Source organism: Galendromus occidentalis, unplaced genomic scaffold (assembly GCF_000255335.2).
Source record: "Galendromus occidentalis unplaced genomic scaffold, Mocc_1.1 scf7180000077419, whole genome shotgun sequence".
Classification (NCBI taxonomy): Eukaryota; Metazoa; Arthropoda; class Arachnida; order Mesostigmata; family Phytoseiidae; genus Galendromus; species Galendromus occidentalis.
The window spans coordinates 50,093-75,160 of NW_003805407.1; the positions used below are offsets into that span (position 1 = coordinate 50,093).

Genomic DNA, 25,068 nt, shown 5'->3' on the forward strand with positions numbered 1-25,068 from the left:
CCAAACAGAATTCGAGCTGACGATGAGCGCGAAGCTACGACATGCGAGATAACCCAATGAGCGTCGACGTCGACTCGAGAGCAGAAAGAACGGCTTAGGGTGTGCTCGCTTAATCGCATTCGAACGCGGGTTTCCGCCGACCTGAGCGTGTACGTGGATTCGATCCCGAGCCGGAACTCCGAGATATCGGGGCAGCACAAGAGACAAGCGTCCGCCTCCCTTAAACGGAGAGCGAGCCAGAGTCGTATTCCGCGGATGATTATTTTTCCGAAGGATTTTGCCGCAGGACGCGATCTTGGAAGATGTCTAGCGGAATGGGAAATCGGCCGCGAATGACATTCCCGCGCCTGATGGCAGTTCACTGTGAACTGGTGGGCTCGTCGGGCGTTATTCCCATGGTTTCGAATTGCTCACTTCGTGAATCTGTCTTTGTGGATTGAGGAACTGACGACCTTTGAAGACCACGCGAAGGTCACAGGCATCATTTTAGCGGAAAATGATTATTTTCTTCTCTGCTTCCCGAATTGTGCAGAGTCAAGTCTCACCTTGCGCGGACGGAAAAGAACTAGACAAATGGAAAGAATCGTCGGAAAAAAAGCGCGATTGGTCACTCGAACGGAAGAGTGAACCGCGTCTTGCCAGTTAATGTCGAGCGACGTCACAGATGTCGAGAGTTCTGAGAATGTGTTCATGATAAAGATCGCTCATTCGTCACAATTGTTCCTGACGCTTGGGCAGACGGACTGACAGAGAGGCTGTCGAGCGATTCTGCGACCCCTCCGCGTAGAGAACAAATTTCGCGGCGCGGCACCCAGTCCCTAAGCTCGCAGTGCTCTTTTCGGGCCTAATTTCTTCGGGAGGAGTTCCCTAGCCTAAGAATCGGTCGTATATCGCGAGGCATCCGAGCGAGCATGGTGCCGTCTGCCGTGTCCGCAGATGAGAATCGGCTGAATGGAAACGTTTTCCCGGGAAACTCCTCGGACGGAAGGTTCCCTGGTCTCGGCTTGGTATCAGGCTAATCGAATTGTCCGGTGAGTCAGCCTGAAGATCGTTGAAAACGTTCTATCCCCCGCCCTTGCATGCCGAGGGAAAACCCGTCCGGAGGTGGAGCGGAATTGACTTCGGGACGCGTATACCCGGAACCTGAACTCCAACGCTCATGGTTTCCATTCGTTGGTCTCGACACTGCATAGTTCTTTGTGTCTGAATTCCGTATAGTCGTCGCTCTGGGATCTTCGTGAAGCGGCAAACAGGGCAACGGCACTGTGTTCAGGACTTTGTCGAGCTGTTGGTATTCTTCGGTGTATTCTCAGGTGTTTCTCGCTTTTCATGTTTTATTTCTTCCCGTTGGCTATATTTTGTGAAACGGTCGGACTCGCTCATACAATGAACGAATGAATCTGGCGGGATGATCTAACGCTATCGTAGCACCCATTTTTGATCAACGCACGCTTCTGACGTGGTGTCCATTCTTAAGAAGTCGTGAAGTTCCGTTTCTGCTACCGCGGACGGGAAGCGATTGAAGAGAGAGGTTCTCGCTCGAGCTAATCGGAAAGCTCGCTCGGACACGAAGAAGAGCTCTGTCGGGAAAATGTCCAAGTCCGTGATTTCCGTTTGAAGCATAAAAACACGAACGTTCGGCAATAGTGTAAAGTGAGCCAGCCTGCCTGAAGTTCGGGGGGAGCGAAGGGCTAGAAGATGGAGGAATTCCAAGTATAGCTGAGTACTGCCAAAGTTAATGCGACGTCAGAGCTTTTGAAGCGGAAATTGGGGGGATCGCGATTCGATGCAAAGTCGACAGCTACGCACCGCAGAAAGGCAATCACGGATAGAACGTATTGTGGGCCACCCCTGGTTGAAGGAGTCGGCGAGCCTGAAGCGACGTACGAACTTCGATTTTTCTTTTTCGGGATGCACCGTACACCGAGAGGAGATCCCTGGAAGAGAGGCGAGACGGGACGAAGAAATCTCTCGTGATTCGAACAAAGATTCGATGTCGGACCGAATATCTCAGCGTTTTCCGAAGATCTCGCTCTTCACGTGGCTCTTCTTGATCTCTCTATCAGGAAAGATGACGATGAAGCCCGAATAAGGAGGAACAGAGACAAAGACGCGGCGGACTGAAGAGGATAGCGGTGACAGAGATGATGCAGCGCAGAAATACGTGCACAGAATTTTTGTGTCAAAATAAATTTTGTCATAATCTGGGTCCGCATTCTCGTCGATGGTCTATTGGTACGCCTCGTTCACTTCGGCGTTCACACGAGGCGGCCGCTCCGAGATGAATTCGTTTCTCAGAGAACCTGTTCCGAACGGACCGATGATGATACGATGAAAGTCTCACTGAAAACATCACCGCCCGTATATCGACGAATCCCCGCTTTGCTCCGAGACGCACGGCCAAGATTTGCGGCCTTAGCGACATTCTGTCGCGTGGGCGGCCCCGTCGTCCACGTAGAACAAACGGTGCTGCCAATTTTCTCTCCCTGCCAAAGTTTGCGCTCGACAAATCCGGCGAAGCATCATCATCAAGTGCATTGTCGCATCTTCCATCCGATGAGGATTTCACCTCGCATCTTCACAAAACTCGCATCACGAGAGAGAACTGAGAACTGATCGGGGGAATTCCAATCTTTATCTTAAACACTGCATTCAGTCAGCCTTTGTCCGGCATTCGGCATCGAGTCGCGGATAGACGGAGGAGAAGACTCCTCATCCTCTCGTGGAATCCGTCCCTGTTGCTATCATCGCTGTTGTTGGCGCGGCGGATGAATAGTTGTAGAAAGCGATATTTCACTCCGATTTCGACGCGCGCTTCAACGCCTTGACCGTCGACAAGAGAAAGCCAAGCGAGAGCCCTGAATAATATTTTGCATGCCTTCTGGAACGCCGCCAGGCAGGCCGGGCATCGCCGTGGTACCCTTTCGTCGCTACCGTCACCGTTGCGGCCGCCATGCGAAGCTACGATGAGTAGACTAGAATACGAAACTCGGCTGTGTGCTCAGAGTGAGTCAATTCAGTACTTTATTGATGTCCTGACCGGCAGGCGAGCGGCCGTCGGTAAGTGAGTCGACGCGCAGCGAGTCGACCATATTTCCATCTGTTCTTGCACGTAGGTAACCGTCTACGGTCTACTCTACAAACCTGGGGATCGGGGAGCAGGGGAGCTCGGAGTCGCTGTAATCTGTTGATTTGATGCGCTGAAAACAACATCCGACGCTTCAATCAAATTTAGATGCACTCCTCGCTGTGGGCTTCTCCGAGATACATTCGATTCCTCGATTCACCGCTCTTCCAAATGTGAAAGTTCCATCCGGAAGTTGCTCCTGCCACGATTCGCGGCTTGGAGCCCCCACAGAAATTCCCGTTCGCAGACAATTTCGCATATCGGAGACATTTCCGCGGGATGGACCGCAGATCAATGAATCGGAGGAATCGCCTCATAGAACGAGCGCAGCAAGCAAGGGTAGGCAAGATTCACGCAACCATTTAATGGGAAGAATTGGATTCTCGGGTATCAAACGAATTATAAGAATCCCGGATTGGAAGATTTCTGATCTACGAATCAAATGGAGCGATCATCGATTCAGATTACGTTCCGCTGACATGGCCTAGGCCCAAGCTCTTATTAATAGCGTTTGTTGTGAGTTTTTCGTCGGCGACCGTAAACAGAGACTCTGGCGGGGATCGATGCGAGAGCGGCGACGATCATATCGCGTCTGTTTCCGAATTTTCGGAGATATTATTCGTGAAGGAATTAAGCCCCCGAATCCTCAGAAAAAAGAGCGGGGGAGGGGGACAATATAAACAAGGATAACATCGCCGCATGGATCATTGGGGAGCCGAGGGTATCGGACCATTCTCCGTTGCGTATAACTAATTCGTCTGCATGTGGAGAGAAAAATGTCGTTCTGATTCCCCGGAACGCCTGATACGGGACGGTGAGTGCGACGACGGAGCATCGACATGTCGGTGAGTCATCCTCCGTTTTTTCCCGGCGATATCACTCGACCTCGCGGAGAACAAGTGGTTTGTGAGTCGACAGTACTCGGGAAAACGCCAGAAACGCTCGAGTACTCACGCTCTCACCTAGAATCCCCGGTATCGTTGATCATCACGAGTCAGTGTCGAGTGATGTCACCGCGCGAACGTATCAACAATGATAAAATTCACATTTTTGGAAGTTCCGTGAATGTTTTCATTATCAGGCAACTGCTCCAGGGCTCATGTTACGCCGGGCCGACCAGCGGCCTCAGAGACGCACTATAGGTCTATGGGTCTATGCGTCATGGTTTCCTGGTAACAGGAGCATTTTGATCTGTATGTTCGGTCTCTTACCTAGCGACTGCGGCGAGCGTCGCAACGTTGACGGGAAAAGGAAGCGAAAAAATCGAGATTGCCATCGAGGGAATCGAGGAATTACCGCGCGAAGCACCGTCTTGGAACGGACTTGGATTTCTCTTGTCTCATCTGCCCTGAAGCTCCCGGACATCATACTCGTAGCCCCATTCGGAGAGCCGTCTTCAACGAGCTTTCCCCTGAGAATTAGCGGCGAGTTTACGTCTTTGGATGTTGCGTCACTAGTAAGCCCAAATCGAAGCATCATAGTACTCGACCGCGGATTGCCCATCGGTTCGCTGGCCGCAGTGTTATCGGGCTCTCGTTTTCTTTTCTGCTTTCTCGTCTCCAATTGCCTCTTACGCAGTCTTATCGTCCGCGCGCGTCGTTTGTGTAATAGCCACGATAATCTCTTGTCGAACAATGTAATCACACACTGGGTTTGGAATTTTCGCCATATGATTTCCACCACATCGCTTCGGGTGGATCTCCGCTTTTTTTCCTGCCCCCGTGGAGCATTATTCGAGAAGTTCCGCTTTGACGATTCCAGCAACGTTGACGCAGGGCTGAACTATCGAATGAGCTCTCCGTTTCCCTCGCTATTCGCCGCTAATAATCGTTAGCTCAAGTTTCGTACTCAGTGTCGTTTCTCGCTTCTGGTTCTCGTCGGGGCTGAAGTCCCGTGTGACTTTTCCGTCGAACCTCACTCATAATTCGGGCTTCCAAAGGGAGGCGTTTTGACACCCCAGCAGTCGATCGGGCGCTCCAACTTTTTTGGCACAGTGAGAATTCCCAGCATGACGGTATTTTCCGCGGAATCCTTGCGTAAACAACTCAATGTTTTTATTTCTCTGAGTTTTTTTCCCCTCCTCCTACGATTCGCTCCGCGGCGGGCTTCGCTTCCGTAGATTCGCGAGATCTCACCATATTCACTGGAGACGAGAAGTGACTTCGAAAAATGTTCTCCATGCTTTGCTATTGCTCTGTGTCCTCGAGCAGGGGCTGCGGGTTGGCCCTGTCTAGACACCTGTTGGTCCATTCCGACGCTTTCCCCGAACTTATCATTCGTCCAATAGGGAGCGTAAATTGAAGAGAAACCAAAAGAAACGGATATGCTATCTTCTGACGCGCGCATTGTGAGCATGAGCACTCATGCTATTTGCGGAGACAGCATGAGCTAACAAGCAGCAGCAGCAACAACGACAGCACCACAAGTAGCGGCATCGACCACCTCCTCTCTTCTCTGGACATGCAGACTGACAGATCTCTCTCCCGAGTCAGTCACCACCATGCGGTCCTCGTAGCACCGCCGGTGAAGCAGTCGTAGTCAAATCTTGGAAAGGGATACTTGTCGCTCGTGAGCTCACAACATGTTTTGAAGGTGCTTCCCGAGAAAAAGTGTTCCTCACAGATGCTCACTGACAGAACATTCCAAGAGACTTGCGCACGGAGTCTTTCCCCGGAAAGCATTCGGTCGTTCGGGAAACTCTCTCTAGAGAGAACTCTCAAGAAGATCGCTCGGGCGCGCACAGGGGAACTCGAGTGATTCCCTACATGTGACCCCGCAGTGTCGAGCGAACGGCGTACGGATTATGTGCAATCGTTAGGATTACCGAGGACGATGGTTCTGTGTGGAAGATTAGATTCGAGCCACAAGAACTGGCTGGAGAGAGTGGTGTGTTTCTTCAAGAAGAGAATCCACAACTCCAACAAGGAGGCGCTTGTCTACGATGCGAGTGACTATTTCATACGGAAATGTATGTACACACTGATTCTTGATCAGAAGTTTGTTTATTTTCAATTATTCGTCGAGAGATCGAGTATTCATCATGATCGGGTGCTCAATGACCCTCGCACAGCCGACTCGTGTCAGGGTCCTGACGGTCCGCGCGGGTCTGCGCGTCGAGACGAACACCGCCAGCGGAGACCTCGTCTCGCCGAAGGTGATTCACGTAGATGTAGAAAGATCGTCGAATGTTGCTGTTTGGCAGTGAATTCGTCGCGTTTCCACCGAAACGCTGAGATATCGCGACATTTGGAATCGACGAATTGTCGAGACAGAATCGACGGATCACGACGCTGTTCTTCTCATGGTCGGGAGGGTTCTGTGTTCTGTCCCGTTCGACGAGCGTCCGTGACGAAAATGGAAATGATTGTCGAGACCCTGTAGAATCGGAAACTAATGTTGTGCATACAGGGAAATCACATGTGTCCGACATGCAGACCCGACATCCAATAGAAAGAAATGTCCGAGATATTTAAGTCCGGCAACATTGAGAGGGGCGCGGAATTCTGACACGATGAAGAATGAAAAGATCGAGAGTTTTTCGTAGCGAGAGCGAATCACGACCCTGATACACGAGTTTCTGGCCGGACCTAACCGTACCGGACCCTTAGGACGCCGTACTTGGTTTTATTTACATAGCGAGGGTCGCATGCGCGACAGAGGTTCGAACTCCGGTCGAGTCGCCTGCTGACCCACTGCCAGGGCCGCTACCGGCTCGTCATGCAATGACGACAGCAGTCATTAGAGCGTCCGATCAGAAAGACGGACGGAACGAAGTCGGCCCGTATGGGGGCCTGGTCGACGGCTTGCGCAGCTAGAATTACATGTCAAAGAACACGGATCGCATCGTTCCAGGGCCCTCATCGGGCTTGACAAATCCACCAGCTTGTTAGTGCCGCTTGGTGTTCGTTCGTCGCGAGGAGGAAATATGAAAAAGCGGCTAAAGCGGAGCGTAAATTATAGACATGCAGCGACTTTATCTCGCCGAATGTCTCGCTGAAATTGGAGCGGCGTGCGGGCAATAGTGTCAATGATAATAATGATGATGATGACAATGCCGATGATGCCGAAGCGGCGACATTAATTGTCGTGATGCCCGAGGAGAAAGACGACGTCGCACAAGGCTCCAACGGGATAGGAACCCCAGGCTGGGGAAGCATAAGTCACACGCAAATGGCCCGGCATGGATCAGAGCACGCTAACTGTGTGCTCAACTTTCGTGCTTTCTTTCAATGACGCTGACGTCGGGGATTGACGTGTCCACGGCTCCATTAATAATCTCGCTCATTCGACGGCCGGAACGACTTGCCGCGTTTCCAGTTGTTCGCAGATGTTTTTTTCTTCTCACTAAACCCTCGGACTCTTGACGATCCAATCGAGAATCCGGGAAGTCTCCAAAAGGTCACAATGCGGAACTTCACGATTGAGGACGATCTCCCGATGTTGATCTCCCGCGTCGACCCTGCCGCGGAGAGCCATTCCTTCATGAGGCATCGGCCGTCAGTGATTCGACGTCGCGTGGACTCCGTGAGGCTGAGCCGACACCGTATCCGATTGAAGTCGTCCGCCACTGATCGCCGAATCGATTGCGGCTTGCGAATCTCTTTCAATCGCCTACTGATCCGCACTCGCGAATCCGAATTCGTGATCGGGATCCACAGCTCGAATTTGTGGGTAGGGATTCGCGCTTTCGTGCGAGGTCTTGCGACCTCGCCTAATCTGCAAGATGTTCCCGAGGGTTTTCGATTAAGCGCAGAATGAGGGTTCAATCAACTTCTATTGTTCTGAAGTGCGGCTTCAGAAGCGCGCCCGCTCGCTCTTAAGGTGGTAATCGCTTACGAAACGAGAGAACGCGAGTGAAAGCAACGCTAGAGAGCTCAACTCGCAACGATCAAAAGCGATGACACCAGATGTTTTGGAAGGGGTCACTCTTTGACAACCGTCACCACCTCTGGTACCGGCAACAATCACCAAGAGCGTTTGAACACATGGAGGAACGGTGTCACAATCTCTGACTGACTGACTCACTCACTCAGCGGCAGAGCGGAGGACCAGACGGCCGACAGCGAGTGAATGGCTGTGCCAAGTTTCAAAATATCGAAGATCCGAACAATATCTCCTGTAAACAGCGGGATGACGTTTACAGCTACCGCGTCCCCGGTCAGGACGTTGTTGATTTTGCTGCTGTGTTGTTGTGGTTGCTCTCATTGTTGCGCTATTGATTCCCGATGGTCCGAGGTAGACTATCAAGGGCTCATGGTTATTTGATTGAGATGGAAGGCAGCTGCTCGGAAAAGATTCGGGGCCCGGTAGAGTGAGGCATTTCGGAATTTTCTTCGAATGGTTCGAATATCTCCGGGGTTGAAAAATGAGCGTCAAGTCAGACTTCCTGACAAGCCAGCGCCAAAGACGTCCTCTCCTCGCCGGACTTTCTGGATTCTCGCTGATGGTTGCTCGGTGAGAAGAAGCGAATGGGGAAGGCGGTAGGAAACAATGATTTTTGCTACGATACATCTTTCCGATTTCGATCGTGGTCTCGTCCGGTGGAACCGTTTCATCTCTGGTTTTTTGGTCCTTTGGTCGACGACGAACGTCATGTCCATCCGCCGGTTCCGACGATGTCAACGGCAACATTTAGCGGTGTTTTTTTATCGGCCTCAGATGTCAACACGATGATTTGGGCTCGTATAAAATGTTGTTGCGGTGCCCGGTAATTCGGAGTTTTCCGTCTTCCGTTCCGCCGTTCCCCATTGAGAATCTCGGCCAATAAGCAGGGAAGGAATGACGACCGAGATGGGGATGGAGCCGAAAGTTGCGTCGATATTTTGGACGACGATCGGGTTGATGACGAATGCGTCGTCGATGACTTCCAGCGGACGATCCCCTTGGACCTCGAGTCGGTGACCAGGGACAACAAACAGTGTGGACGGCGCCGAGGAGAGAATACTGACTGGGATCGAGGAGAAGGAGAATTCCATATTCCCAACACAACGTCAAATTTGTGCGAAAACGAAATTCCGACCGGTGAGCTTCATTTCCGCCGTCACGTAGCTCCAGCCCGGCGTCAAGGAAGTTCGAAAATTTGAGCGAGATTAAGATATACACACTTGCGCGCACACACACAAAGACGGTGTTGCTGACTGGCCGACTGACTGTCCGTCAGTCAGGCCGTCAGTCCGTCAAACCACTGTCAGATGGAGCGGTAACCGCACACACAAAACGTTTCTGTTCATGATTTGTTTGGTGCAACGGTTTCGCTTCCTCTTGAGTTGCGCCGTTCCCCGATCACGATAGCGACAACGGTGTGGGTCAATCAAACTTTCGGCAGAAAGAAACATCCAGAACGGGATGTGCTCCTTCGTCCCTGTCCGCTGAGCCGTAAGGGAGCACGTACGGATGATTCCTGCGTTAATTACTTATTTTCCTCTGCCCCCTGTTGCTCCACCGCAAAGAGCTTCTTGCGCGAGGTTCGGGTACCAGATCCTGGCTGGCCGTGGCCCTTGACCTCCTTGAATTTTCGTGCGAGGAGAATGGCAAGCATCCTCGATTCCAGACGGAGGCAGAGACTCGCTGAATTAAATCATGCCACCCTCTACAAACACGACGAAACGTCCTTGCAGTTATTGTAAATCGTCGTATCATGGGCTAGCTGCTGACGCCTCTACGATATACGTCTGGTTGCTCGCCTTGGAGATTTGGAGACTGATGGGAAAAAACTGGATAATATCAGTTTTCGCGAACCGTCGTGCCTTCCGGCGTCGCAGCTGAGAAGAAATATTCATTCGCAATTTCAGTGTTTTCATGAAGATTGAATCACGGGATTCGGGGAGGAGAGGCTTGGGAGCTCGGCGTAATTACCGCCAGACGCCAGATTGACATTAGCCTCTATCGAAGAATAAATTGACCGCAAGGGGGAAAGTGGGAATTACAAGATCCTTCCGGACGTATTTCTGGTAAAGCTGCTATCAGAATTTACTGCTCCTGCCCTTCCAGAAGAAGTCGAATTAGAAATCGTTCCGTTAGCACTCGGTTAGATCGGACGGAGAACAAGCCAAGCGGAAAGCGTTCGAAGCCACCATAAATCAAGAACCGAAATTAATCTCAAGTTCCCCGTTCTGAGATTCGGAGGCGGCGTTCGCATGGTGAATCGATCCATCGCTCGTTCTCTCAATCGATGTCTCGACGGAACGGATCGACGTGGCCGAGAACTCGAATTCGGGATTTCCGTCAACGCTACTGCGAGCTGCATTGTTGGAAATCCAAAGGTGATCGCCTGATGAACTGATCAGATTGACGCGATGATCGATACGTCGAGTGGAAGAATGTTAACACCGATCTCCCGAGACGACAACGTTGATCCAGCGTCGGAGCACGAGCGGCGAAGACAGCGGACAGAATCATTGCCCCGAAACTTTCGAAGTGCCTTTGCGGCTCGATGCGAAGAGCGTGAGTCCATTGTTTTTCGAGGAACAGGAGACTGACTGACTGACACATCGACCAACCAATAAACCGATGGAATGTTATAATAACAATGATAGCCCCCGACTCCTTGGACGTAGAAAAATCCCGATACGTTGACCCCTTCTAAAATTCCCACGATATCACTGACAATATCACAATCAACATCAACAACTGCGACGACAAAGGTGCTCTCACTGTTTGCTGGCAGCAGTGCATGATGCCTCCGACGTGGAATGGCGAGTGAACCTTTTACGGTGCTTTCGCTACCGACGACGCTGAGAATCCTGTCGAACTGACGAAGTACCTCTTCGCCATCGCAAGCGAGATTTTGGTTCTGGTCACTTTCGAAGCAGGAGCGGGTTTTCCTTCCTGGAAGCGAAGGACAAAAAGTGACTTCCACCCAAGCATCGTCGAAGACCATAAAGCAACCGGAGCGGAAAAATGCAGAAATGGGGGAAAGACCAGATGCGATGAGTAACTTGCAGCCGAAGACGTTCGAGTTGCGGGTCGCTTCGAGCAAACTATTCCACTCATGGATAATCCCCGACGGAGAGATGCGGAGCCCGATCTAAGGAGGAAAAATGACGCCGAAAATCGGTTCATGGACGGATCTTGGCGAGTGAGAAGGGAAAGAAAATCTTCCATAGGCTTCGTGTCTTGGCTGGCGCTATGGCACTGATTCGTGAGGAATACGCGACGATTCATACGGGGGAAAATTAGTTTGGAGGAGGGAGTGACACGTAAGGAAAGATTCCGATCTTTCAAGAGCCGTGCATGGAACGAGGACATACGCATTTCTGGTCGTTAACACGCGATCAGACACATTTCCGTATGTGGTTCGCCTGGAAAAAAACGAGGAGAATGACGAGGAGATCGAGGAAACGAAAAACACATTGGTCGCGGAACGACTCGGTGGTTCGCACGGGGTAAGACAGCAGAGCGCTCGATGTCGATTTGCTCCGGAGACATTTAGGCAATCGATTGTTTGCCAGAATTCGTTCTCTACTTCGACGCCAGCGTTCAGGCTATTTGTATTGACCGCCAAGAAAGCGCCTTGAGCCATGCTTCATTTACGACTCCATCATATCTTCCATTAGACCGATCTATCATCCCGTTATTGCTGTCGCTCTCTGTGGAAGTCTCTGACGTGATTTCGCGAGTCCCTCGAGGGACTCCGAGGCATAGATTCACTCCACTCGAACACCGTGGGAATTGGGCTATCACTTTTCCACGGGAAGTCCACTGGGTTCATCATCGTTCCGATTGATATCGTTAGCGATAGAAGCGGATGGGAGTCACATCCCGAATCACCTCGTTTCAGTCGAGCTCAGCTGTTGCGGAACTCCATTCCATCGCCGATTCTCGAGTTTGAGGGGTCAAGAATCTTGACTGTATCCCTTCGGTGGCTCAGTTCGTCCATGGATGGAGAAGTTATCCCAATCGACGCCCGAAAGCGACCCTGGGTACACCGGCGGCAGAACACGTTACGAACTTCGGAAGACAACCTTCAACCGCTCAAATTGTGACCAACTGCGTGCGTTGTGTTTGCGCGTGAATGTGCGTTCGTCCGGGTGTTTGTATGCGAGCAACGGTTTTCAGTGGATGAGGTAACGCGACAAACGGCGGCGACTGTGTTTTAGTCCTTCCAAAGAGCTGTTCGAAACCTAAGCGGGCACTTTGACCACCGAAACGTGCACCAGTCGTCGGGCGGGCGGGCGAGCGCGTGTCCAGGTAGGCAGACGGTCGCGCGAGAAGACCGATGGAACGCAGCCCCACAATTCAATACAGTGTCTCACACTTATGAATGGGAATGTCTTTGTGCCGAGGTCGAGAAGTGAAGGCTACTGAAGATTGATACCCGAGCTAGCGATAGAGAAAAGTGAAGAAAAAAAGATCTTAAACAAAAGCCTCAATTCTTATTCTCAACTTGGTGGACGGCAGGGAGCCGAAGACAGAAATCATGCCGAAGAAACCACGGATGGCAAGCGGTCGGAAATTCGGTGATCAGCCTCGAATAATTGAATAGAAATCTGGATGTGCTGGATTGAAGGGATAGGTGGATGTTCGTACAGAAATGGATTGAGCCCCCGAATGGTTTCTGTTTCCTCGAATGTGGAAGAATGAAAGGCCGTCCTCGCGGAAAATTCGATTTCTTTGCTCCTTTTCCCGAATGCCAGCTGTGATCCGGGTACACGCAGAGACGATTCGTTCGCGGCGACTGTGGATTCTGCAACGACGGATCAAGAACCCAAAACTGCTCGGCTTTTTCGGTGACCATTGCCGAGTGTTGACACCTTTCAATGCATCCGTAAAAAACGACGACTTCTTCCCGCCCTTATTAACGATTTGTATTTGTAAAGCGCGACTCGGTTGTCATTATCGCGGAGCTGTGAAGTTTTTCTCACAAATTCTATTCCCCGCAACAAATGCGAGACTTCCCATGCAATATGTAGCTGTAACGTGTTGCATGTTCAAAAGGAATGACAGCACCCGTGCTCCAACGATTTATTGTTACGTTTGAGCGAATAGAAGAAATCGCGGGGACCGAGATTGCTGAGGGGAACTACCTTCTACTAAATCCATTCAAAACAATTGAGTCAGATGATCTTCACGGGAGGGAGTCGAGAAAAAGAAATCAAGCGACGCGACTGCCCATGTTTAATCAATGTTTGTTTCTGGTCGTCCACTGCGGCGGTAGAATCACACAGTCTGACGACTCGCGTCGTTGGTTTTTCTCTTCCTCTCGTGTCAAAGGTCTCGACCAGGGGAGTGTCGCTCGCCCTTGACGTGACCAGTTCTTACAAAACGTTCCTTCGCTAGAGGCTTCCGTTGTATTCCCCCGTTCGAAACTTGGTTACCTCGTGTGTGTATCTATCTTTCTCCCTAATAGGCTACCCCTCTGTGTCTTCCTCTGATCGCTCCTCACTTGATTCTGTGCTCCGTTTTTCTCAGGCAGTCACGATAAACGAACCATCAGCTCATTGAGAGGAGGGAGAAGCCTCAATTCAAGCAAACGCCGATAGCATTGAACATATTATCTTGATATTTTTTTCTATGATTCCCTATGCCCCCTGTGCTCCTCTCGGAGGTAATCTGCTGCTCTCACGATCAGACAGACCCCCGCATTTCGAGGGTACTGTTAGGAATCAAAATCATCGCTCAATCTTCCAGTCGTCTACGCGCATGCCTCTAATTCACAATCATCCGCATCATCAGAGCCCAGTTCATCCTGGCTTTCGGGGAACATGAAGTCATTATGGGCGTTGGTGTTCCTCGGGCCGTGGCTCATCCCTTCTTTTCCATCTTGTGCCTTTCCAGCGTTTCTTGTTTTGTGCAATCTTTTTCTGTTTCGATGAAACGATGTCGGATTCCGCCTAAATCAATTACATGGATATCAACAGACGACCTGGACAGCGCTGGCACGGCGGATCCGCTTGGATGACTGTGCGCGATTAACAAACTTCCATTAGAGCTCAGAATCATTATACAGAACGACTTGAGACATGCGGGGGGATATTTAAGACTACGTTTCCGTCAGATCCGAAGCAGACATGCCGGAACGGCATCGGGGCTCCTGACGGAGAGTCCAACAGGATGTGTATCGGAAGGGCTGGGCAGACGCGGCGGACAAATGAACCAGATGACTTTCCAGAAATCACGGAAATCGGCTAGTTTTTTTCTCCGCTTGTAAATGAGCTTGCTTCGAGTTCTCACCGACTCAGAGACTCGTTCGGCGTCGGAGAAAAACATGAAGGGCACCTTCCAGAGCCCCGGTCTTCGAAGCTGAATGGTAATGACCGACGACTTCGGCGTCGCGTCCTTTGGCTTCACAAGTTCTTTCGAATTACCTTCACGCAGAAGATGCTCGCTCCTTCTCTGTCGTGGACCGCAGCAAAATTATTTCCCCCTACTTCGGCTACCCGGCCGCTGCAAGGGTGAGCCATCGTAATTTGGAATCTGAACCCACAATCGTATCGCGTATCGCTTGAATTTCCGCGGAATCACCGATCGATCTCGCTCATTGAGCGAAATTCTCTTCCAAATCGTTTGATCGAATCTTCACTGTCTGACCGAGACGTCACTACTACAAAACACGGAGAGTATCCCGGGCGAAAAGACGAATCTTTGATGCCGTCAGGGAAAATCAAAAATGAGAGGGAACAGATGCTCGTGGGTTGGAGAGCGATCGGATTGCCGCAGAAAGTATCCGGAGGCGACACGAAAGACCTTCTGCCGTGTGGTTTGCAGCCGCCGTACGCTGTCATAGATGATCGTAGACGACCGTACGAATAAGTCGATTTCGGGTATCGTTCTCATACCAAGCCCAAAATCTAACTCACTGGCTGAGCGCTTCGGCAACGCTTTCCGAATGGGCGCTGCCGAACTGAGCAACACTGACTGAGTTAAGTCTGATTACCGACAAGTTCACCTGCTCGAGCTGCTTTTGTGACTGGCTCTGCTCGCTCGATGGAACGATAAGCGAACGTTTCAATTAATTTCGTTCGGATATTTTCCTCTCCTACCGCTTGTTCTTGCTTCACCTCTATGGCGAGCCTCACACGGCACCGAGAAGATAGACGCCGACAACGACAACAGACGATCGATAAATTGGCGAAATTTGCCAGCAATTTTTCATCGGAATCGCATGATATTTTTCGCCTTCTCTCCCCCTCATTTTCTCTGGCATGATCGGCCAGATAACGAGATATCTGCTCGCGCCCAGGTCTCGTGGGTGCTTCGATGATAGAGCCGGCGGCCGGATCCGATATTCGCCGATATCAGAGAACTCGATTTCGTTTAATTTGTTTTCTCGCTTCTAATTCGTCCAGTGTTCCGCTCGGCGAATCCATTTATCGCGCTCGTTCTCCTTGTGGCACATGACGTTGATCCGGCTCATGATTGGAAAACAAATACGCAGCGTCGCGTCGTGCTTCAGCTCAATCCTGTTTGAAACAAGTATACTTCTCGATGGATGAATCACGTTCGCTCAATTAGGCATGATCTTCTTCTGAGACGATCAATATTTGGAACGGCGGGAGCTCACACCATATGCCGTATCCCATTCGGAGTCCCTCAGAGAACCCGGCAAAGAAAATGTGTCTCTAGATAGCGACGAGGAATGAAGGATATCGGGGAGGCTTCACGAGTGATAAGCTTTGAGATGGAGTTTTTGATCCCCGCCCCGCCTTTCCCACCGAGTTCCCAATAAATACCTCCCGAGGATGATATGTTGCTTGAGACCCCGCTCCGATAACAGCTCGAGTAGGATTCGGCCGATGCGCCGCCTTTTTCTTGGACAAATATCATATTCTGAATCTCATCGAAGTGAGACGGACGATTCCGGAGGAAGCCATCCGAACCGAAATCCGAGTATTCGCGAAGCCCCTGATAAATGTAATCTCTCACGTCTCATGGAAATTACAAAAAGGATAGCGTGTCAACAGCACAATCCTTCTCTCGGAATTTCTCCATTTCGTAGAATTTATTCCCGATGATGTCTCGTTTACGATACTTCTCGTGTCGGACATTGCCTCGTTTCCGTTTGAAACCTAAAGTCAGCCCATCTGCGCAAGCAGCATTAATTTGCGAATGCGGAGTTATTAAGACCGGTCACGTACGAACGGATCGGGTGTGGCGTGTTTTACCCAATTTTCCCACCGAGAAATTTCTCCCCAGGCGGTCCCTCTGCCGCAAACTTGTTCGTCCATCTGATGTTGATCGGGCGCTCGAAAAAGGCTTGAGAAAGGTCGCCTAATCGCTTTTCCCCGGCTGTGTACCAACTCTTCAACGGGCAACAATTGGCACCGACAATAGCCATTCGAAGCGACGAATAAAGCGCACGATTGCGCGTGGGCGTCACCTGCGAACGAAGTGATGAAACCGATCCAAACATATCTCGTTACAGCGCTTCCCATCGGATTCTGTAGTTCAAAAGGTGCCTCCACGTCGAGGAAACAAGAAACAGAGATCGCGGTGGATCGGAAACACGGACGACGCATGCCAAAACTAGATCTTGCGTGGAACTCGTTCCCGGAATCACGTCCGAGCCTTCGACGGGCTTTTCCAAGAACCCGACGAGTGCTCCGAATATGTCCGATGCGTCGCTGACATTTTTTCATTCTAAACTATCCCGATGCTTTGCCGATACCTCCTTGGAATTCGTCTGGTTCGTTGGTTCTTTATTTAATGGCTAATCAGCTCCCACGTTCCACAGATCGAGACCCGGGCCTCGTCGAGGCCTCTCGTGTTTAGAATTTTTTTTCCAGTAGCTCCGTTTCTCAACACTTCGCGCCAGGGAGAATCGGAGAAACAAGCGCCGGCCACATTTTGCCAAAATATACCGACGTTCATTCGGAGGGGGAAAAGCCAGATGATGCTTTTCTGGCGAAGTCGCAGCGGATACGACCGATTTCCGAGGATCTCATGATGTCGATCCGCGTTCGATCCGTAGCCTCGTTCAGTCCTGCCATATTTCTGTCTCATCATACAAACAGTCGAGAACGGAATTTCCCCGAAGTGTTCCCGATGTCGCTTGTGCTCCAGCAGGAACGGAAATAGAGGCTCAGCAAAACTGTTCTGAAGATGAGCTACAGAGGATCGGTCGGACTCGGTGTACGTCATACCACTCCGTGATCGTGTCACTCACAGTCTCGAAAGTCTGCGCGAAAATCAATGGGAGACTCTTGAGTGGGACGAGTGCACTGCTCGGTCGGGCGTCGCACACGATGCGAGAAACATCTTCTTTCAATCGATTCCGGCTCTGACTGTGTGAGACCTTGTGCAGCTATTTTTGCCTTGACTCCTGACTAGTACGTCCGACCACACAATCGGAAACTTGTCAAATCCACCAGAGATAGCTCGATAGCTCTTGACAGCACTCTTTGAACGTGCGTGCATTGGTGTGGGTCGAAGCAATAAAGTGAGCGGTCGCTGGCGTGAGGTCTTCTTGGAAAACCCTTAGATTCCGCCTCATTCTGTTTCGCCGTTCAGTTGTCGCGCGAAGCCATCTGCGAAATCCGACATTAAACGATAGAGGAAACGATGGTCTTGTCGCATTCCATGCTAGTGATTTCTTGGCTCATCGAGCCGGATTCGTTGTCCAATACCGGCATACGGGTCGCGTAGAATGTAATCGCCCGTGTGCGTATGCGCGTCTGTCGCAATCGGAGTTCGATATCGATACCGGTTTCTGACGATCAGCTGTCGGAAGTGTCGGTATTTTCAGACCGTCTAATTCATTCAGTGGAGTGTTTCTGCATCCATGCGGCTCCGGGATGATTCGGGCAATTCTGGCTGCTTCTCGATCGGAGGAGCAGCTGAGAATAAGAATCGCGGCTATAATGATCGACGCCAAAGCCTTGCGGACTGAAGACAGTTTACAACCTCAAATTAGCGGGGACAGGGACAAAATGAAAGCATCGGGAGAATCGATTACAGTGACACTCAATTCCTTCATCTCGAATCGCTGTCGACGAGATCATGGAGTTTGTCGGTCCGCAGTTGGTGTCGAAATCCGGTACGGTAGACGGCTATCGGATGACCGAGATCAAAACTCGAGGAAATTTCGACGAATCCCTTCAATATTGTTTATTTCAACATATTTTTGTGAACAAGCTCAGAGAAACTCGATTCTTCCGAAGATTCATAGGAAGTTGATTCGCTCTGGTGAACTTCCACCCCGCGCTTCTCCTTTTCCTCCAGCGGGTTCTTCCACGAGCATGACCAGCTCCACTGATCGACTCGACTAGTATTGCCAGAACTACTAAGAACAAGCGAGCGCAGTCAATCGACGGTCCGCGACACGAAACCATCCTCGAGCGGAGGAAAACGTGGCTTAGCGCGAAAACAGATGATCGTAGTCATACGTATCGACATCTGATGCTGGAGCGCGTCTGGTCCTTTCTATGCGAGCATACATGCGTCAAACGACCGGAGGAACGGTGAACCGAGACGGGGGGCTGGTAAAGCATGCACCAGACAGTCGAGCGAGAAACCCGCCGATTTGGAGACGACAGATGTTCCGCCCGATGACCGACTGAGAGAAAGAAACCGAGCGCGTGTCTGACCGGTTCGCGTGGATTCGGTGAACGGACTACTGGCTACAACTGAGCACCCAGGCGGACGAGCGAACGGACTATGCAAGAGGTTCGAAGTGACTTCGTCTTCTGGCTCTCTCTTCGCGATCGGCTCGGGCTCACTTACAGGTCATGAGCGAGTCCGCCGGTCGTTCAGTCAGTGAGTCGGACAGATGTTGAGGCCGCCTTACGTCTCGATGCCCCACCTTGGTGCACATCTCGTTACCCCATTCTTCGGCTGTTGTTCTTCGATGATACGGAAAGACCAGTTGACTCTGTTCGCTCTTTCTCGGAAAAGCTTCAGCTGCTTCGCTTATCGCACGAATAAATCCTCGGCACCTTACCCCCAACTATATCTGGGCCTCGACGGCCGAGCAACAACGCATCTCGCCACGATGTCTCGTTCGGTCGGACCACGTATCCAGAGGAAAAATTCACTGTGCGTAGATCTGAAGCCTGGAAGGTCTACCGAACCCCATTCGACAACGGAATGATCGAGCTCCTTCTGTGATCGCTCCGCATCGGTATTCCGGACGGAGAGAGCAAGTCACTCGACTCTCGTTCCACTTGAGTAACGACGTTGACGGTGGTCGAGGGCTCGAACCCTACGAAAATGGTTGAAGAATACTTCCCGAACCATTCGCCCGCTGGTTTACTTTTTGGTTTGTTGGATTGCCTGTCTGACTGCCGGTTCCAGAATAAAATGTGAAAATACAAAGACACTCCACTGAACCGCCCTCCAGAAAACGCCGAACAGGCATTGTGTAGAACGAGCAACGTCACGAAGTCGTCGTTGTCGTCGTTATCGTATGATTGTCGTTAGAAACCCTTACCGCGCTGCTCGCTTTCTTACTCACTTCGACGGGCTGACTGACTGCCTACCTGTCTTTTTTCGGTTCTGACTTCCTTTTCGTTTGACCGGTTTCTGACTAAAGCAAAGTCGTGAATGCGTCTCGGTCGCGTGTTTTCCAGGGAATTTTCCCGTCCGTCTCACTCTTGCCTGACTCGCTCGGGGTGGTTTCCATAGTATATTCCGGTGAACCCAGTCTCTTCTGTATTCGCTTCGTCGTCTTCTGCTTCGTCATCCCCTTAATTGTATCCGCTGACGCATACTTCGCCCGCTCCGGCACGAGTCCGTGAAAGCGGACTGAAAGCGCGGACCCAGCGTCAGGTTTCCGAAAACGACAGCTCCGAAGGGCGCGAGTCTAATTTTATAACCTTTGATTTAGCGAGGTGATCTCTCCACTTGAGATGCTATCGTTCGCTGACACAGGTTTCCACACAGCTGGAAAAGCTCTCCTCTTATCAGATGGTGGGGAGCGGCACCAATTCGGCTCCGCACATATGGCATTTAGGGGCGAAATGTAACACCTCGAGAAGACATTCCACGAATTCTTTTTCGGGTGGGAGGCCGAGGCACTCGTCCTTTGTCTCTCTGTCGTTTTGGCAGGCGATCACGCGCCGCGACTCGTGGATCATGATTTCTCTTGAATCTCCGTGCTCCTCTCTCGCTTTCTCCATCCCCTCAGGAATCCCCGTTTGTTTTCGCGTCTGGACCTGTCATACGGACGGGGCGCGGGCATCGGACGAAACCGATCAATAAACATCGAATTACGAGGAGTCGTAAACACTGTTTAATATTCAGGTGTTTTGTTGATGATTTCGTAATTAACGGCGATTTTCTGTTCTTCCAGGGGCGTTCACGCAACAGCCGGCACGATGCAACAGCGAGAGCAACTTGGCGAACATCGGAAGAGCCACGCCGCAAGCTATCACGGATTACAGGGTTCAACACAGCCAGGATGACTTGCAGGTTTGTACGACGAACAATGCCCTGCACTGTGGGAATCTCAGAGTCCTCGGAGCGTGAATTTCCACCGATCTCTTCAATTACCTACAATCAGAAGGAAAACAAAGGGAATTGATTCGGAGCAACTTGGATCGACTGCCGCATTGTCGCGTGACTGTGCGACTGCTCGGAGCGGCTTCGATCCGAGTCGGAACGTCAGATCGTTTCGACGTGCTTTTCGGATCGTTTTCCGAGGAGCAGAAGAAGTGCTCGATGCATCGGTTTTCAGCCCGACATCGTCCTGCTGAATGGCCGACCGACGTTATCAGATCTCAAGTGAACCATTAAAGCCGTCGATCCGTCACCGACTCAGTGGACAACACTAGTGAGCTCAGTCTCCTGCGGCTCCAGCGCCGCCGTTTCCCGATCGGAACAGCTCGGTTCTCGAGCGGGCGCAGGCTGGACAGCTCCTCGTTGATGTATGTGCTCATCAGACGAAATACAAAGCTGCCTTCGCTTCGCTAAAACTCGCTCTTGGAAGCTCGACACGATTGGCTCCGTTGTGACCGGTCGCCCGGTCCGTTGGTTTGTCGGCGGATAGGCTGGACGTGACGTGTGATTCGCCTCGTTCCGGAAAGCCCACCAACGAACTAGGTTATCGTTTTGTTGTATCTCGGCGAACACGGGTGAAGTTTGACGACTTGCGACCGACCATGCTGAGACCCTCTCCGATTAGAACGAACTCTTCGTGATTCGCAACCGCACGGAGTCATCGCGAAACGCAACGCGATTCGACAGAGAGACTATACGCGGATCCTCTGGGGAAAAAATGCGGATCCTCTCGGGAAGAAAAATGCGGATCCTCTGGGGGAAAAATGCAGATATCGTGGATAAGCTCCGGTGAGGATCATCCTTGAGAGCGCGAGTGTTTACCTCGGGGAGCGATTATAATCGCTAAGGATAATTATTATTCTTATCGCGGAGACGGTCTCCCCCAAGCGGAAATCCAGGATGATTAGAATATTCATAGTTGCTCGTGGATATTTCCCTGGTCTTGTTACGCGGAGTGGATCTTTCGGGACTTTTCCCGTTGACTAAGTTCGACTCCGACGCTATATCTCCAATGCGTCGGTAATCGGTGAATGTCACTGTTCTACCTGAATCGGCGTGGAATGAACTCGCGAGTAGAACAGATCGTGAGTTCCAGTTTCTGGGGATCTCCACCGAGAGTCCCCCATGGTTTCCGGTGCTTTCCTCGCTCAGAAACATTGCCCGGCCAGCTGTGACGGCTCTCCCGGTATATCGAGCAAAGAGCCATCTAATGAGGCGGATAATTTATCATTCTCGACTTTGTTTCTCTATGGAGTAAATATTCATCTACTTGTTCCCCAATTGTGGTTCATTCGACGACTGACATTCCCCTCTATCGCTTGGCGTTTCGCCTCCCTTTTCGCGAACCACAGGAAATTGTGTACACAAAGCATGGTACTTGCGAAAATATTATGGTTACGTGGACGGCGGAGATTCGACATAAGTGTTAAATTGATCACCCCAGAGCGTATTCTGATGACTGATGAGTCTTCGTTTCAACAGAATCATTTTCTCTACCATTCCAGGTAACGATATGTGATGAGTACCAAGATCCTGTGGATCTGATCGCTGAGCTGAAAACCTCGCACGCCTTGACGGGTAGCGATGGATGTCTTGAAGATATGTATTCGACTCCCTACGCCTCAATGAATTTGGGTGAGTGTCTCCGAAGCATTGTCTCATGTCACATCGCCCGTGAGTCAAGTCACGTTAGTCACGTCGTCTCTTCGCTCCGGCAAGTTTTCTGAGCGGACGGATCGCCGGTTCTGACGGTAGTCAGCTTTCTCAGAAGTTCTTTCCATAGAATGACTGCTCATTTTCTCCGGAGCCGAGATCTGTTGTGAAGCGAAATTCGAATCAGAGTGTAAGGTTGAGGAAGCGACATGGAGGGAGATCGAAAATCGCGATCGGCTTCCACCGTTTTTCTCAGTCAGAACTCCGCTACGGGGCGACTATTTCAACGGGAGGCTTGCTCCGCCCGGGGAGACGGCGAAGGAACGCGAGTTTGCGCGCCGCTAACAATTTGATTACCGAGGGTCGTTGAATTCTCTCGGTGTCCGAATCCTAAAATGCGAGATGAATTGAGTCTTCTCTCTGCCGGATGATCGCACGATCTAAAACAGGTGTCCGAATTTTCAGCTGCGTCAGCCAAAATCGCTGCCGCGGTCGCACGCAACGGCAACGTCGTACCTCCGAGACCTCCGCACATTCGACGAGCGAATTCCACGAGAGCACCTGCTGCGAAACCGGCTCTGAGCCCGCCAAGACAAGCTCCGCAAGCCCCGATTTCTCGGCAAGTGCAACCCGTGTCTGCCAGAGAAGCTCCGTCTCAGAAGTCGGTGTCGCCACCTGGACCTCCGGTTCCAGCTCCAAGACATCCCCGACTGGGCACGACGTATCAGAACCTCCCACCCGCCGAAACTCAAATCACACCGCCTCGTACAACTTCTAGACAAGCTTTCCCTCTTCCTGTCGACAAGAAGGACAAGGTACGGTCCCGTTCCGATCAAAACCTTCGAAGAGCTTCTCTGCTTCGATTCCTCAGTCACTCGCTGAGCCAGCGTAACGATCGATTTAAGAGTTCGTTCCGCTTCCAGGTGGTTCAGCAAAGCCCATCATGTGATAATCGACCAGAAGAGGATTACGACTCCCCTTGGGATCTTCCCAAGAGCGGACAGCCCTCAGCTGTCAATGCACCGTCGCGACCACCAAAGACTAGCACCTCGTCGGCAAGCTCGACGAAAAGTAGTGATGCCTCGCCGAAAATGGCTCCGAAAGTTCCCGCTCATAGATCCGCTTCAGCGGCCGGCGATAGACCGAAGCTCTCGGAGAGATCGCAGGATCTTAGCAGTGAGTAGACCGCCCACAGATAAAGTGCGAATTAATAACTCCAAAGATTGATGGAGGAACCGTGTAATGTTCTCTGAGATAAACTATTCTAGTCATCTCCAGTGTGGGACATGTTTGTGGGCTCCTACCTCGGAATATCGTCATGCATATTGTTAACTGGATTTTGTTTTATTCTTCCCAATCAGGTGCAGGCGAGCAGAGCTCTGCCGCTTCACGACCATGTCTTCCATTGAACCTTAATGGATCGCCAAAACGTAGTCGACAGAATATGGCTTTGAATTTCGGGTGTTCGTCTCTCTTGCCTAGCGGCGAGAGCGTCGATCCGAAACTTAGTTTGGAAAAGCAGGGCTGGTATCACGGCGCGATCGCCCGTCTCGACGCAGAAAATCTCCTCAGAGCTCAGAAAGAAGGCAGTTATCTCGTTCGGATAAGCGAAAGCAGCAAACAGGACTATTCCCTGTCTATCAAGTGCGTGAAGCGAATCCAATAGCTGAAATGAATTCTGGAACGAATCCTTGTGCTATGCGGAGTCTGCCCCTGTTGTGAGAAAATAACAGAAGGTTTCTTTCCAGGAGCGCTCGAGGGTTCATGCACATGAAGATTGTCCACAAGCCAGAGGGACGATATGTGCTCGGTCAATTCAGCAAGCCATTCGAATCAATACCGGAAATGATCCATCATTACTCACTGAACAAACTTCCTATCAAGGGCGCTGAGCACATGAGTCTCCTCCATCCCGTCATAGCCCAACTCCTATGAAATGCCAATGTCACATCCCAAAGCATTGTCCCTTTTCTTGTCATTCCTGTGTCCGCCCCTATCTCCTGCATCGAGTTATCCCCATTATTTCCCCACGTGAGGCGCTCCGCATTCTTCCGTGGTTCCAATTCGTCTTATATCCTGCTTTTCCTCCTCCTGTCCTCCACCACAAACTCCCCTCAGAGATTTCGGAAAGCTTTTGTTGGCGATGATACGAGTTGTAGTGTAGTCGCCAACGTAGAGTCGGATGTCGCCGTCTCCTTGTTGCCATCGCTATCGGCGGCATCGCACCAGCAACAAAAACTGAGAAGCCACAGCTTCGATAATTGTATGTATATACGAGTCGAAATAGTCAGTCTCCCCCAGAGTAGACGGAGCGTGAACTTAGCATGTGACTCTTTGAGGACAGAAAACGAACGAGAACCCAGTCCACGGGCAGAGAGGTAATTGCTCAACTACGCTGAGGAGACCAAACACTCACACAGACAATGGAAGCATGAATGAATGATCGAACAAACAAGCAGACGAAAAAACACAGATTGGGAGTCGGTCAAACAGAAGTAGACATATTTCGACGAGGGAACGTAGAAATGTACGTTGGAAAACGTGAATCGCAATCGAGTGTCGCTCGACACCCACAAACCAAATAGGGTTAATGTATTGTAGAATGTCCAACACGGTCCCATTCGACGGGGCCTGATGTTGACGGTGGGGAAGGAATAATGAATTTTTGGGCATTTTGCTAATATATGTATCTTCGAGGACGACGTCGAAGGGAGAAGCAGCATAAGGTACTCGAACTGAATGATGAGGACCGTCTAGGCACTGCTGGAAAGGGAAGCAGAAAACTGAGAACCCCGAGTCGACCAAATGCGAATTTTCCAAAGGAGAACCCCGTAGCGATCGATTTCGTATCAGGC

The 25,068-nt window shown here is 51.0% G+C and overlaps 1 protein-coding gene across 1 annotated transcript; it reads left to right on the forward strand.

The window, feature by feature from the left end:
* Positions 1 to 5,661: 5,661 nt before the first annotated feature.
* On the forward strand, positions 5,662 to 25,014 carry hwt (SH2 domain-containing adapter heavyweight). Its single transcript, XM_029111225.1, has 7 exons — positions 5,662 to 6,095; positions 20,355 to 20,473; positions 22,066 to 22,195; positions 22,679 to 23,028; positions 23,137 to 23,389; positions 23,575 to 23,857; positions 23,962 to 25,014. Exons 1-7 carry the CDS (start codon positions 5,960 to 5,962, stop codon positions 24,146 to 24,148), a joined length of 1,458 nt encoding a protein of 485 aa, XP_028967058.1. The 5' UTR covers positions 5,662 to 5,959; the 3' UTR covers positions 24,149 to 25,014.
* Positions 25,015 to 25,068: the final 54 nt, after the last annotated feature.

Excerpts from the sequence above, each read along its gene's own strand:
- hwt (XM_029111225.1), top strand. The coding sequence starts at position 5,960 with ATGGTTCTGTGTGGAAGATTAGATTCGAGCCACAAGAACTGGCTGGAG. Across the intron at positions 22,196-22,678 it reads CTACGCCTCAATGAATTTGG|CTGCGTCAGCCAAAATCGCT; the intron begins GTGAGTGTCTCC and ends CCGAATTTTCAG. Across the intron at positions 23,858-23,961 it reads GACTATTCCCTGTCTATCAA|GAGCGCTCGAGGGTTCATGC; the intron begins GTGCGTGAAGCG and ends GTTTCTTTCCAG.